The sequence below is a fragment of the Larimichthys crocea genome, chromosome XVI (genome assembly GCF_000972845.2).
Source record: "Larimichthys crocea isolate SSNF chromosome XVI, L_crocea_2.0, whole genome shotgun sequence".
NCBI classification, from domain to species: Eukaryota; Metazoa; Chordata; class Actinopteri; family Sciaenidae; genus Larimichthys; species Larimichthys crocea.
In genome coordinates this window covers 3,220,569-3,236,428 of record NC_040026.1, presented here as the reverse complement: position 1 = coordinate 3,236,428, position 15,860 = coordinate 3,220,569, and the positions used below count along the sequence as shown (strand labels likewise).

The 15,860-nt window shown below is 40.9% G+C and overlaps 1 protein-coding gene across 3 annotated transcripts in view; it reads right to left on the bottom strand.

Moving 5' to 3' along the window:
• Window positions 1-15,860, bottom strand: part of gas7b (growth arrest-specific 7b) — a 64,324-nt gene that overhangs the window by 4,472 nt on the left and 43,992 nt on the right. For all 3 annotated transcript variants that reach the window (XM_010731508.3, XM_010731509.3, XM_019271410.2), the window contains 5 exons: window positions 15,202-15,317; window positions 14,902-14,976; window positions 8,084-8,162; window positions 4,869-4,997; window positions 4,099-4,222 (listed from right to left, as the gene is read on the bottom strand). In XM_010731508.3, coding sequence (XP_010729810.1) covers window positions 4,099-4,222; window positions 4,869-4,997; window positions 8,084-8,162; window positions 14,902-14,976; window positions 15,202-15,317 — 523 coding nt within the window. The remainder of the gene's footprint in view (window positions 1-4,098; window positions 4,223-4,868; window positions 4,998-8,083; window positions 8,163-14,901; window positions 14,977-15,201; window positions 15,318-15,860) is intronic.

Genomic DNA, 15,860 nt, shown 5'->3' with positions numbered 1-15,860 from the left:
CTGGTTAGCACAAAGTCACTTATTTTTAGCTTCTGGTCATGTCACAAAGTCTCACGCTCCTTTCAGCTCTGGGTTGGTTTCCACCGACTCCTGAGAAAAAAATTCTCCTCTATGTTCAGCAGCTAGTTGGTGTACAGTGGAGTTTTTAGAGCTTTTTTTTAAACAGCTGCCTCCTGCGACTGAAATGATGCTGAGTGTTAAAAGTAACAAATCAGTTTGATTGAGGACTATAATGAGCTAAAAGATGATGATTCATTGTTAATATAAAAACACTGATAACAGCAGCTTTAAGTAACTTTTAGATTGTGAGACGAGCAGGTCAGTTGAATTTAAAGTAGTTCTACCCATTCATCATTTTTTCCTTTGCATTTGTATTTGTCTGCAGTCTACAGAACAGCACCCATTGTACTATACATTGTTGGTCATTGTTACTTTTTATATATTGACCTATTGCCCACCTACTTGTATGTACATAAAAAAAAAGTTTATTTTAACCCATATGTACCTCTGTGTCTTTCTCTACATTGATCTTGTGCTGTGTTTGAGCACATTAAGGCCAACTTAAAACCAGCCAAACTCCACATAAGTGTGCACTTGGCCAATAAAGCTGATCTTTAACAGATCTGTTGTAAAAGTTGTAGTTTTAGTTGTTTAAAGTAGTCTGGTTTTCAGGTAAGCTTCATCAAAGGGAAAGAAAAAGTGAAGGAGCTGCTGTTTACTCTGTAGAAACACCCATCACACCAGCTCACCAACCCCAAACACACTTATTTTAATATAAAAACCAGACGTACTGAGCTACATCAAAGTCTTAGGTGGTTCATATCAAAACATTAGGAAACTTGGCTGTATGGAGACATAAATGAGCAAACTCCACGTGTAATCCAATGCAGTGACAGCATGAAGCGATAATGAGTCTTTGTTATGAGCAGACAGATGCCGTGCTTTAGTTGTTTTGGCATCAGTCACCTCTCTGCTTCCCTCACACTGCAGTCATCATCACTGGCAGCCAGACGCCATGAGCACCGTCAACAACTGCTGCTGTTTTTCTCCCTGGTTGCATAAGCAGCACGGAGGAGGGATGACTGTGTGTGTGTGTGTGAAGAGAGTCCGTTTGGACAGAGGATTCTCGCTTGCGTGTGACAGCATGTGGTCGTGCCTGGTTGAGTCATGACATCACAGGCCGGGCGGAGAGTCTACATCTGTTTGCTCTTAGCCAGTCACTTTCTTCAGGTCGCACACCTATTAAAAACTTTTACAAAGCAGCCTGGCTGCTGCTCATGCTACTTCTCCACCACGCCTCTTTTTCCCCTCACACCCTCCTGACGTCCACACTGTTTGTTGCTGTTTTCACAGCTGACCTGATAACACAGACAATGTGTGTGAATCTGATCTGGCTCTACAGTCCTTGTTCAGTAGTGACCGATGAACCTGTCCCATCGAGTCAACATGTGACCTGTTGCTACTGTAAGAGTCTTGGCATATCATTGAAATGTGGGCAGTGATTCTGAGGTTAATTGGAATATACACTGCAAAAAATTCTAACTTAAAGGACTGGTGTTTGAAATTTGAATATAGTAGAAATGTAATTTAATATGCATAATTATCTTTTCTTTAGTGTATAATCACTTGAAAATAATAATCATCATGTTTTTGTTACCTTAGAGTTGATGAGTCGTGATATATATGAACAGAAGCCACGGGTCCTCTTCCACAGAGTCCACCATGTTTCTACAGTAGCCCTGAACAGACAAACTAAACACTGGCTCTAGATAGGCACTTTTTGTTTTTCACTGGCTTCGTGGTTACCGTAGTTTTTACTATGAGCTACGAAAGGGAAGTTGACGCAAGGTGTTTGCAATCACCAACTACATATTACTAAACCCTACACACTGATCCTTTAACATTTACTATTTCTGTTGAACTGAAAGATTCTCTTAAGCTTAAAATCCTCTGTCACACTGTTCCAAGTCCCTGTTGAAGTTAGCAACCTACACACGGAAAAATGTTACTATAACTAACCTGATTGCTAATGGAGCGAACAAAAACAAACTAGCAACTGTTACCTTTTCTTTTACAGGGATTTAGATTTTTCTTTGCAAGGGCTCGCCTCTATCCAATGGACGTTTCTTTCACATGTTTATATTGATTCTATCGCCTACATAACAGGCCCCTGCAACCACTACGAGCTAATGCTAAATGCTAAAGTGTCACAGGGGTCATAAAGTCAACAAAGTGACTCAGGAGTGTCTCACAACAATGTCCATGTAAAGCTGTTTAACATTAGCCACAAAGTAAAGCTATGTTCAGACTGACTTTAGCTTTGTGTGGAGAGACACAACCCTCCTATCTGTTTGAATTTTCTTAAACTCAGCAAAACAGGGAGAAAAACAACATGTTCTCACCATGTATTCTCTATAATAGATGAAATGACCTTGTAGGATGGATATTTTTTTGCAGTCAGATTAATAATGTGTGTGTATCTCCCCAGAGGACAACAGTCCACGCCCACGCCTCTCTGTCAGTCTGGTGTGAACACGGACTAGTCGAGCAGAGAATGTTTCTGACCCTCTTCTCTCCTCCTTGCCCATCCCCTCTAATAAAAAAAAGACTCCCAGTCTGGCTCAAAGTACTGATAAAGCTCATGACTCATGTAAAAAGACAAACACAGCATCTCGGTTCACAGCCGATCTCAAGTGACCGCTCCAATGAAGGGCTAAAGAAACACTGGAGGAGGATACGGAATTATGTCCAGTAAGTTAACCGTTTACTAAACTCAATGAGCTCTGCTGTCAGAGTCTGACTTGTAGCTGCACTGAGAGCAGCCTTGACACAAGCCAGGGCTGATCATTCTCAGATGATCTCTGATAAGGGAGAATCTTACATCTGGTGGGAAGGAACTTTTATAGGTTGGATGATGGAATCCAGATCCACATCAGATCAGCTATACAGAGTCCTACTGCGCTCCAAACAGTGTTTTTTTTGTACAGTAATTCAGCTTAACATAAATGTTTGTGCAGTCTGATAGAGAAAAGGCCAAACCATGCTCTGTCTTACTTTGTGGTCAAAGAACAACATATCTGGAAAATGTCTGATCAGACTGCAGTGAAATTCATGGTCCCCAGAGGATCCCTCCCAATGGTTTTAGTGAATCCTTGATCTTCACTCCATGATGAGGCAGGACATGCTGTGGATATTCATGGTCATATTTTTGGTGAAACTCCAGACTGCTGTGAGTGAGGATGTGTTCTTTCCATTTTTTTCTTGAGTGCTACCATCAGACAAAATGTCTGTACACAAAATATCTAATAATCTGATAAACAGAATTCCATTAAATTAACTAAGCCCAGTGGATGAACCCTAGAACTGCTAGCACCACCCTGACGACTTCACATTTTCAGCTACATTTGTTTGGTCCAAAACTTATTCTGTGGTGTAATAAACACTCCAGTTAATGCAGTGATTCTTTGCAGTGCGAGTTGCTGCAGCTATCACGTTAGCCAGCTGGGAACATCCAAGTTAGTCAGTCACAATCATCAGAATAACTCTCAAAATCAGGCAAGCTAACTGTTAGTTCCCCACCTCTTCACTTTATAAATTTACAAAAACTCTGTTTCGAAGCTAGAATAGTTGCACCATTTTGAGTGTTCTCCGTTCATTGATCACCGGTCAAAGTCCAACATGATGTAAAAGATTTGTGCTGATTTACTTCACCCCACCCATGTACAAATCCACTGATTGCAGAAACTATGTTGAAATAAAATAGTTTGCTGTTTTAAATGTTGATGAGACTGAGCCTAAAATATGTCACTCAAACTGATTTTTGTTTACTGTGCTGCAAATCAGACCCAAGACTGTCTGGATTTTGAGTTTTAGTGTTTTCAAATCTGGAGAAACACTTGAAAACATGATTTTTTTCCATGACAAATTTATGAAAGCACTCATATAATAATTATACCTTAGTTCAAATTGATCAGTTTTAGTAATAAAACACACCCTGAGCTTGCTGGGCAGAGTGCCCTCCTATCTTAAACAACAAACAACTGAGTGACCCCACAGTGACACTGCGGTTTGACCTTTGACCCCCTCCCCAGCTCTGACCTGCTTGTGTGGATTTCCTGCGGGCCTTCTTGATGTCTTCTTCAATCTTGTTGCTGAGTTTGATCTCCAGCTGCTGTGTCTTTAACTCCAGCTCTTTCTGTCTGTCGGCCAGAGCTTTACGAGCCTGTTGGAAATAAGTGACTGAAGTCAGGGACGTGTTCAGATCTCACAGCAGCACGTCGAACACCCTCCTGTTATGCAACTTTTAGTGAATGGTCTGCTTTCCAATTTATAGCCAGCAAACATTCTCTTAAACAAACGTGTAATGTTCTGGAAACAAACATTTTAATTAAAGCGATAAAAGTTTGAAGCTATTAGAATGTTACAGTCTGCTTCCATTCATCTCAGTGATAATGCCGTCAGCTACAAGCTTTCTCAGCATTCATCCATCATCCAGTGTTAAAGCTCATGACAGCCAGCATGGTAAGTTTCTTATTTCCTGTTCTGTCTTTAAATGCTCAATTGTCTATCAGATGAGTTTATCAGAGAGAAACTGCTTTGTCCCTTCTCCAAGTGAAAGCTGCTCAGAAGACAGATGCTGTGAGACAGATTTGCAGTTGCCTTCAGGCTTCAGCCGATCGCTTTTCATTGTACACATACAAAAAGCAGGAAACAGTCCAGGGACAGGAAACAGCCGTCTACTTATGGAAGAGATGTGGAATTTTAATCACCGGCGAAATGATTCCTGAAATCGCGCCACTGCCAAGTACAAGAGCTGTGTTACATTAGATCTGCAGTTTGTGCTTATGTCTGTATGTGTTGGTGTTTACCTTCTCCACTGCTGCGTAGCGACCAACAAGCTGCTTCCGCAGGTCGGCGATGTGATGGTCGAACCTCCGCATGTCCTTCTTAAAGTTCTCTCTGAAGGTCAGCAAAGGTTTCTCGACTTCACTCTGGAGCTGCCCGAACCAAAAACATTCAGCCGTTGAACAGAGATTAGCAGAAGATAATGAAGGGACAGTTTTATCAATGTGACACCTGTTTTAACAGCCAAGAACTTTATTTAATAATGTTTAACAACGTATAGAGAGTTATGTTCAGGAGTTAAAGTAGCACTGACACTTTTTGTTTTTAATTTTTAAAAATGCATTTTTAAATATTTAAATATTTATTTAAATATTTACTACTCAGGAAATATAACATTTCTCTAACTTGATGCAACAAGCTAATCTTTAAAAGCACGTTGCAAAAGTTAGCATTAGAGATGAGTTTAGCATTAAGTTGGACATCACTCAATTTTTCAGTTAAGTTGAAAGTCTTTTTCTGCACCCTCCTCTTATTAAAATGCTAATATGCTAACTTTAGCTACAGTATTTTTAGTGACAAATACAATATCATCTTATGCAGCTAGCTAATCTTTAGCAGTACATTATTTAACTAACAATAATAACAATAATGACAAGGTTAGCATTAGCTTAGCTTACATTAACTACAAACATTTTATAAAGACTGAAGATGAAGGTAGAGTGTTTTCAACCAGTAGCACCTGAACATGCTATTTTCTGTACAGATTTTTTTATTTTACGTAACATAATTACATAACATTTTCTGACATGCTGAGCTAAAAACTATCCTATTCTATATTGTCATGGGAACATTTTTTTTGCTGTCATTACAAAGAAACTGGCTGTAAAAAATAGTTTTGATGTCACAAACACACCAAAGTAGATCTATGTATTATCATAAGTCTCCTTATATATGCATGCATTCCTCTGGAGATTGGGAAGCCTGTACTCTTCCTATTGGCTCACGGGCCTTGTATCTTTAACAGTGAGGTCTGCAGTTGGACTTTCTTGACAAATGTAGAGCAAAGCTTTGTGTTTTGAGACATAAACAGGCCAGAGCTGTATGCAGCTCCTTAGTTATTACATTCATTTGAACACAGTCACGTGAGGACGGTTTGCAACAGGACAAATATGTAAAGGAATGTCTCGGAAAAGTCGTTTCCACTCAGTTCTGTTGTCTGTCATCATGCCCCATCGGGCTGTGCTGAGATGGAAAGAAATGAATGAGAGAAAAAAGAAAAATGAGAGCATACAGCTGAATTTCAATCTGATGTCACTCAGTGATGATGCGTGTTCACTGTCCAAAAGTGTGCACATTTGATTACTTTCAGATCCCTGAGAAGTGGAAAGAATGAATGTGTCAGGCAGCCTGAACCGTTGAATGACAATATGAATCCAGACGCAGCCTATAACAGTCTTCTTCTCCCAGCAGCAACTCATCAAACAAATGACAGTATTTCAATTTCAGGAATGATAAAGTTATCAATCAAAAAGGGTAATCATTTTAATCCCCCCTCCATATATCTGATTTAATTATCTAAAAACCATAATTAGCTCCATGCCCTGTAGTTGATTTCAGCATTATGTCATCATCCTCTCAGCCTGAGCTTGTTTAGATGAGAAATGATTTGATTTCCAAACCAGACAATAACCAGAACATCAGATACTTCACATTTTTTCAGCTTCCTTTTCAGACTTTTCCTGATTTCTGAAGGTAAACGATGCACAGCATGAAATCATGCTGCTCCAAGAATGTGACAAGATAATATTATTTTTGAGCCTGTGAGTAGCCCGTCACTGGTTATTTGATCTTAATAAGCAACAAGGTGTTCCAGCCCAGCCGTCAGTGATGAATGAGATCTGCAGCTCCCTCCTGCAGTCATATTGGAAACTATCATTCAAAGTTCATTTCCACTCAAATCCCTCCTTCTCCTACGAGAACCTGGATCAGTGCCGTACATCTGTGCATCTCTGGAGGATAACATCACTGCCTCCATTTCCCCCATTCAGTCCAGCTGTAATCCGGGGCCTCTATCTTTCGTCTTCCAACTCAAGACAAACCTGACCAACACTTGCACTTTACAGTGCTGAAATTAGGAGTAGCTCCCCTTGAAAACTTGAGCCTCTTCTTGAGAGTTTTTTGACCGAGATCGAACCTTCAGTTGTCACCTTTAAGAGGAAGTCACGACTAGAAAAATGTGAAAACACTGTGGGTGATTAAATGTTGATTCAAAGTGTCATATGTATGTGCCTCAGCCCACAGAGTCATCAAGAAGCCCTTCACTGTATGTAATTACATTTGAAGGCAGACTGTCTGCCTTGTTAGTCACGTGTTGTAGGCTGCAGAGCCCACAGTCAATATGGAGCCCCCCCACACACTCTAAATATTAAGAGAGCAGCTGATGTAGTTTAAACCTATATGTAAACTGTACTGTATATGAAACATATACTGCAACTGCTTGTTGCTGTAACAGAGATGCACCGTCAGAATTGTCGCTAACACTGACCCCACTGACTGTAATCCACATTAAAACGAACATTGTGTAACTTTTATACCATAAACAGAATTGATCCTGTTGATGCTACACTGACTTCTAATCAGGTGAATGGTCTCTGTCATTCACACTTTGTGCCCCATATGCCTGTTCTCACACTCTGGGCTTTAGGTCGGGAGAAGTGCATGATTTTACAGAAAGTCACACACCACCAACTATTTCACTGCTTTTCCCTCTAATGTCCTCCGGCTGCTCTGCATCAACTCTCTGTGATTCAACTGTAGCTGCTGTTAGCTAATGTTAGTTAGCTGAGTTAGTCATACATTTGCATACATCTTCACTGGTAACACTGGGTCATTAGACGAGAGACAAGAGGAAGTTTTCAAGCCCGGGACAGGGGGGGATACTGACAGAGAGCGAGGACAAGCAGGTAATGTAGCCAGACTCTAAGCTTCTATACATACAAAGCTAATGGCAGAGGCAAAGAGGAAAGGAGAGAGTGAGCAATTGGGACTGACTTTTAGTCAAACACACACACCCCCACACATGTGCTAACATCTGTACAGTTGGTACAGACTCAAAAACACTTCAGCAGTCCAACATGCTGCATGATAAATCTTTACAAATATGCATGAACATGACTTTAGGTATGGGCATCAAGCAGGTGGCAAATACTCAGAGGTGGAGAAAAGCATGATGAATTACCTTTGAGGAGAACTTTAAGTGAACCTCAGCTTCGTCTGCCAAGCTCTTCTTCAACTGGGCCCAAGCCTCCCCCAGAGTCCTGAGAACAGATAAGAAAGAGGGTGAGGGAGAGAGTGTGTGTGTGTGTTTTAATATCTTACACGACAAAGGACCACACACACTTTTACATAAAGACACACAGGGAGGGCGAGAAAGAGTTGGGGAACGCACACACACACACACACACACACACACACACAGATGGGGTTCAAGCAGCGGAGTAGGTGCAAAAGTTCACGGATCCACAAGTAACCAGTAAATCTGGAGAGCTGAGCTGAGGTCCACAGCCAGTTCAGCAGATGATTAGGATGTATGGGACATGAGATATGGCTCCGCTTATTCTCACAGCTCTCAGTTCAGCTTTCCAGCACAGCTGGGGGTAATAACACAGAGAAGGCTTGCATTGTTTTGAAGATAAGCGTTAAAATGAAGTTAGCTTATGCACGTTAAGTAATAATTAGACACCACTTGTCTTTTCAATAGGCCGCACATTTGTTTCAATTTAAAGACAGTGAATGATTTATAATTAGCTCTGACAGAATGATGCAGAAAGCCTCGTCATATTTCCTCAAGATGAGAGCTGTTAAACAATCATCCAGCAGGCGGGCGGGTGGGCGCAGCCACAATGCTCTGGGTCCAGGACTGACGGTCTTTATGGGTATGTGGGCTACTTCAAAGCTTCGCTCTGAATGGAAGACATGTGTGGAATTCCGTCAGACTGACATCCAAAACATTCCTGACACTGTCGGAGTAAAGTCTAGCACCTGCAACTCTACGAAAGTGGGTCAGCTTCAGTGTCACAGGCTCGAGCGTTCAGTGCATCTTCAACTGTAGTTTCAGTTTGACACACACACACACACACACACACACACACACACACACACAAGCATTACTTTCTATGCCTGTGTTCAGACATTTAGGCGTGTGAGCAAGCTGAGAAATCATTTCGGAGCATCAGACTGTGAGCAAGTCAAACTATTTTATATGTGCTGGACATTGCAGACAGTACTTACACAGCACAATGAGGACAGTCAGAAGACTTGCATACGCATTCATATGACAATGAAGACAGATGTAGATATCTCCATGCCAAAACCAAAAAGTATGGTGAAACTGAAAACCAGTGATTTTAAAATAAACAAAATAAAATGCAACTTTTTACAATGCAAGTGTTTCAATGCCAGTGCCATTTTTCAGTTAGTTTTATTGCCAATTTTTTTTTTTTGCTGTTTTGGCTTCATTGAAAAATGTGTTTTAGTGGAAAACAGTGACTCTTTAATGATACACCATTTACATCTTCAGTCTGACATTGCATCAACTTTGACGGGATTTTCCCAAAGCAATCACAAGACCAACTTATCCGCCTGACTCTGACGTCATTTTAAAGGTCCAGTGTGTAAGATTTAGTACAAATATCTATTCACAGGAATGAAATACAATGTTCAGTAGTATTTTATTAGTCTATAATCATCAGAAAATAAGAATCATGTTTTTGTTGTCTTGAAATGAGCCCTTTAGAGCTACAGTGAGAGCAGGTCCTCTTTTATGGAGTCCGCCATGTTGAACTGCCATTTTTGTTTACGGTGGCCCAGAACAGACAAACCAAACACTGATCTAGATATGGCCGCCAGAGTTTTTCTTACATGTTTGGAAGGAGAGGGTGAGGCGTGGGAGAGTATTCATTCGGTTGAAATCTGCAACTTTACCGCTAGGTGCCACTTAATCCTACACACTGGACCTTTAAGCCAACACTGAATCGTAGCTCCTCCTTGGTTTTAGTTCACAGCTTGACAGAGCTTGACAACAGTATTAGTCACATCTGTAGAGCTGATTGGCTAATCATTCCTCCCACTGAGACACTCATTGGGTCAATACTTTTTCATCCGAGAAACCACTGTTTCACGTCATGATGCCATGCCAGAGTCAGGGTGGATTTAAAGCTCTGATCCCAGGCAAGTTCTTGTAGGTCTGAACAGAAACTGGAACCACTAAAGCCATTATAAATCTTTAAGTAATCCCACCCCACTGCCCCTCCCTCAAATCAAACAGATTTGTTATCCTGAGCTGACGATCCGCCCAAATATGTTTCAACATTTAAGCATGTGAAGAGGCTTTTTAATGGTGTCACCAATGTGCTGGAACCAGCCAAAACTGCTCCAGAAGTGGAGCCAGGACAGACTGGAAGCTCATGTCCAGTATGTCCTTCACCTCAAACACACCCACCAGAAGAGAGATAGCTGTTTGTTTATATGTGATGATTCCAGACTGCCAAAGTTGCACCACTCCAAATGCTGTTCACACTCGCAAATTACATCTGGCACGTCTGTACAGTCTTAAGGTCCCCAGTGACAGACAATCACTTGCCAACAAAATACTGTATCTCAGGGAAAATGAACCTCCTGCCCCCATTGAACAGAACTGATGCATGATTGGTAGCAATAAAAGTGGTCACACGCCTCACAGTTACATCTCTACCAAACAAATGGTAAATTCAGGAATAAATAGACGGCTGGTTCTAGGCTGCGGCCGGGCGGACAGTAGGAACTGACCAACAAAACATTGATTGTCCAGTCTGACAACAGAGTGGGCCACAGGGAGAGAATAATGGAAGTATTGTGTTGCACTTTTCTGGGTGTGGGCAGACTGAGCCGACTGGCATAATCTGGATTCTATATGAGACAATTTCATCCCACTCTAACCCTCTATTAGCATGCTAATATGAAGAGGGGTTATTTTATGTGCATGTAAACTGTGCAAGGTAGGGTGAGCCTCACTAAACCTTGTTTTCATGCTGTCTCATCTGCACTGCAGAGTTTGCTTTGATATAACTGTTTAGAATGTGAAACAAAGTGCACACACCAATCATTACCATGAGGTTAAAGTGAGTCTATGTAAATGTAGCTGAATTCAGAATGCAGTTCAAACAGAGAAGAGTTAGAAAGTTAGCAAACTTTTTGTTTGACAATGTCAGCTGCCATAAACAACTGGTCATACCAGACAGACTGTAGCAGCCAAAAACCTTTATGTAATTAAAATCTTGCTCATTAATTAAATTATATTTAAATTTTCTTCTTTATGTTGTTTAGCTTCTGAGAAAACTGATTACCACAAGTGAGTTGCAACAACTAATCTGTTATGGCCTCATTACAACATTATCTATCCATCCATCCATCCCTCCATCCATCCACCCAACCATCCATCCATCCAACCACACATCTATCCATCCATCCATCCATCCATCCATCCATCCATCCATCCATCCATCCATCCACCCAACCGTCCAATTATCTGTAACCAGTTGTTCTCATCAGGGTCATGGTGGGGCTGGAGCCTATCCCAGCTGACTTTGGGCAAACAAGTCTAATTACAACATTGTGCTTTTACTAAATATAAATGTATAAATTGCAGCAGATTAAAACAGATTTCATCACACCAATTTATGAGAGAGAGAGAGAGAGATTAGTTGTTGCAAAATAGTCACAGCTAGCTAGCTATAGCTTGTGACAGCAGTGATTCATCACTCAACATTATTACACACTTTAACTTTAATTTAAATGTAATATGTGTTGAATATCACACATTTATGTTAAGTACCAGAGAGAGTTGTCACATTTGTTTTTGGTTCGGTTAAGAGGTCAAAGTTTGAAGACGAGATCTCTTTTTCAAAAGTTGAGACAAACGAACCGCAGAATGCTCCGTCCTGCTAAGCCTGCAGTGAGAGCGGGGTAGAAGAACCCCCCCCCAGAAAACAGAAGAAAGTTCACTACCCAGAGGTGAGATTTATATTAAGTATCATTAAATTAAATTTCATACAATATGGCAAAAGTCTCATAACATAATATTCAACTAAAGGACTCAATAAGGTCTGTTTGGTAAGACAGTGTAACTAGAAATCCACTCAGTCTAAACTGGAAGAATTAGATTTATTCTTACTTAAACTTAATTTACAAATTCATTTACAAAAAGTATAATTTGTCTAATCTTGAAACTTTTTGTTATGTTCAAGCTTGTGATGCTGGAGTGACATTTTTCACGTTGCTACACACTCTCGCCGTGTCTCTGTGGAATCTCTTAATAAAGATGAGTTTAATAACAATGCCATAGGCGGCGTCTGTACAAATCACAGCTTCTCTTTGTGGGTGTCTTTCTCCAGCCGTGCCCCTCTCAGATTCCTGTATTGTTTACTTTCCGTGTTCCTGCGTCCCCTCGGAGAATCACACAAAGACTCGGCCTCAGTGTGATATTCCCTCTGCTGTCAGACTGGATAAAAGAGGAGTGGCTGCAAACTCTTTGTCCCCGCAGGGTTTCCCTGTATTCTCTTTCCCCCCCTACAACCTCCAACACACACAACTTAATGTCAGCCTTACCAAATCTCACATCCCTCATCCTCACCTCTCCCTCCTCTTTTGCCTCTGCACCTCCTCTCCTCCCTCCCTCCTTCCCTCTGCTCCTCTGCTCTCTTAATAGCTGAAGTCTGCTGCAGGACAGAGATCAAAGCGTCCAGTGATTTACAGGAAGGCCATACTGTTTCACAGCATCACTGACAGGGCCTCCAGGCTCAGACTCACACCAGGATGTCTCGCCTGGTTGGCTGGCTTGCTCACAGAGGAGCTGTCTGCCTGACTGGTCAACTAATTTAACTTTAGAGCTGATTTTCTCCAACATGAATCACTCGGAACAAACTTTAAAGCTAGATTATGTGACGTCTAAGGGACAAAATAAGTACCAGTAACAGTGATTAATCATGTTGCTACAGTAATGTTAGCAAACTTTTTGCTCATATCAGCCTTCTCTAAATCTGGATTCATAATAGCCCTAACTAGAACTTATTACCCAGAGGCACTACATGACGCAATTTAGCTTATCAGCTACAGCTCCTGCCTGCCTGTACATAACAGAATGTTAGTCAGTGTATGTCACGCTAATGTTTGCTACTCCAACAGACCAGTGCAAAGACAACAAGAACAACAGAGATTCATATTCTTCCCAAACAGTAATGAATACTTAATACTTATACTTAGCCTAATGTTAGCATTACTTCTAGCAGCAAAGAGCTTATTGGTGTAACATCATAAAAGGCACCAGTGACAGATGCAGCAGCAAGCTACGATGACATTAGCCTACATTTCACAAACTTAGGGTCAGGACCCACATTGGGCATGCACTCATAGAACTTTAGTTACATCCAAAATACTATGAGGTAAAGTAGAATGGGACTTCAGTCTTTCCGTCACTCTTAATCATGATGTCAAAATGATATGAATGAATTGGACACACATCTCTGAATGAAGCGTCCTCAGTAATCGTCCATGGTCAAAAGATCCGAGACTTTAAAGACAGAGGAAAAGTGAGTCAGTCGTGTTTGTGCAGCATTAGATTGTTTGTTTCATGTGACTGTTGGTGACTGTGCGTTGCTAGCTTTTTTTATCAGTATTTTATATATGATGTTATGTTCATAATGTATGTATAATGTATTTTTCTGAGTTTGCGGGTTGACACCAAATTTCTCTTTTGGGTCCTCACACAGAGGTGGCAACCAACTACTTACAGTTGAAGGTCCTGCAGAAACGTGGTCCAAGGGACAAGTGGACAAACATATGTGACTGCTGGAGACTTTTAAAGCACTATTAAATAATAATGTTTTCTTTCATCGGCTGAAACTGCTGCTGAATACTTGAAATGGGGTTGAACTAACTAATGTTTTTATGATTGAACTATTTTTTCAGATTAATTATGTAGTTGATAAAATGTCCCAAAGAAAAAAGAAATGCCCATCACAAGTTCTCAAAATCATTTACAGCAAAACAAACCACAGAAAAGCAGAAAGTTCTCACATTTGAGAAGCTGGGACCGGTTGAAATATTTGCTTGATAAACTACTTTATGATCTTATAAGATCAGTTATTTCAATTACAGTGGTCCCTTGTTTATCGTGGGGGATACGTTCTAAAAATAACCTGCAATAAACGAAATCTGCGTAGTAAGTTTTACAATTATTATACATGTTTTAAGGCTGTAAAACCCCTAACCACACACTTTTATACACTTTTCTCAGACAGGCATTAACATTTTCTCAAACACTCTCAAAGTTAAAACTTTTGCAGATTTAACAAAAATAAGTACAATACTATATTAGTAAATGAAACCAAAGATCAAAACCTGTTTCCTGATCAATCTACGAGGTTTGACACATAAGTAAGTTTTACCAGTAACTCATGTGTATTTCACAGTTCCTCTGACGGTGCCGAACACAATGTGCGTTCATACTGTACAGTACGCTGTAAAAAAAGCATGCAAAATTACACAAAAAAAATCAGTGAAACAGCGAGGCCGCGAAAAGTGAACCACATTATAGCGAGGGACAACTGTAAATCATTAATCCACTTGTCATTTCAGTATTAAATTTGCACACACTCATGCTGTGGACTGAGTTATCTGACACTGAATCTCCACCAGCTTTCTGGCTGCTGTTCAGCAGCTGATCCTGACCTTTGACCTCACTGGGAAGAAAGATGCCCTCTTTGGTGCAATAAAGTATCACATAATATTATTACAAAAGGTACTGTGGAGGGACAAGCCCCAAAAACACGTGATTCACAACCATGTCGTCTCCAAAGCTACTGAATAGTGGAAAGACTTTCTTGTCCAAGTGTTGACGTGTTTCTTTTTTCTTTTTGTGTGTTGCTTCACAGCTTCCACGCGGCCATGTGTGTGACGAGCTCTGATGAGAGGGAGGGAAGTCTTTCTCCTGAAAATACTTCAAGGAGGAAGGTCACTCACCCGTCTTCCTGGCTGGCTAGAGGGATCTGGGAAAGCTTGGAGAGATTCTTGGCATACTCCTCTTCTATCTTTATCCTGAGAGGGAAGTAGAGAGTTTCATTACCACACAGCCTTTACGCAACCTGACTGTTTCCATGTGCATTTTCTCTGTTGTGCAACACAGTGATGTACATGAATGAGCAAGAACAAAAAGAGGAACTGGTTTGTGTTATTGACAGCTGTATGGTTTTCATGGTAACCTGTGGATGAAGTGTGAAAAAAAGCAAAAAAGGGCAGCTGGCTGATGAAAAAAGCTGATACCTCTCTCGTATGAACTCGGCCATCTCTTTCTGCATCTGTTTCCCCTTCAGCTGTTTCTGCAGCAGAACCTCGAATCCTGTGATGCAGCCGTTGCCCTGGGTATCCTTCTTATCGGTCTACGGCGATAAACACAGGAAGCACACGAGAAACGCACTGAGCAAACACTTGGCAACAAACATCAACATCACACTTTGAACAGCGAGCTCTGCCTCAAACACACAGAGGATGCACAGCAGCATCAGATAAAGGCTGAATTAACTGAAGCATTAAGAGACAATCAGGCAGCTCCATCGCTGATATGATGTGGTTGGCTTGAGTGAATAATGGATTTATGCTGACTGGTTACAGGGTCAACATCAGTCAGTGTTTACTGCACCTGACCTTATTCTGTAACCATGACCTATTCATTTTTAAGCTGCACTAACCGATATTTTTATGTCAATGCTGGATAAAATGACAGCGTGTGCTTATAGTGACAAACCTGCAGCAAACTGTCACCCGAATCTGCAGTTTTCCTGTTTTAGCTACTTTCAGTTCATTGTTTTGATATTAACGGCCCGCAGCTTTATTGTTTTGGTTCAGTCTGATGGGTTTTTTTTCTGCAAAAAGACTCTGATAAAGTCCACAAACAAATAACTTCAGACAAAGCTGGTAAAGAC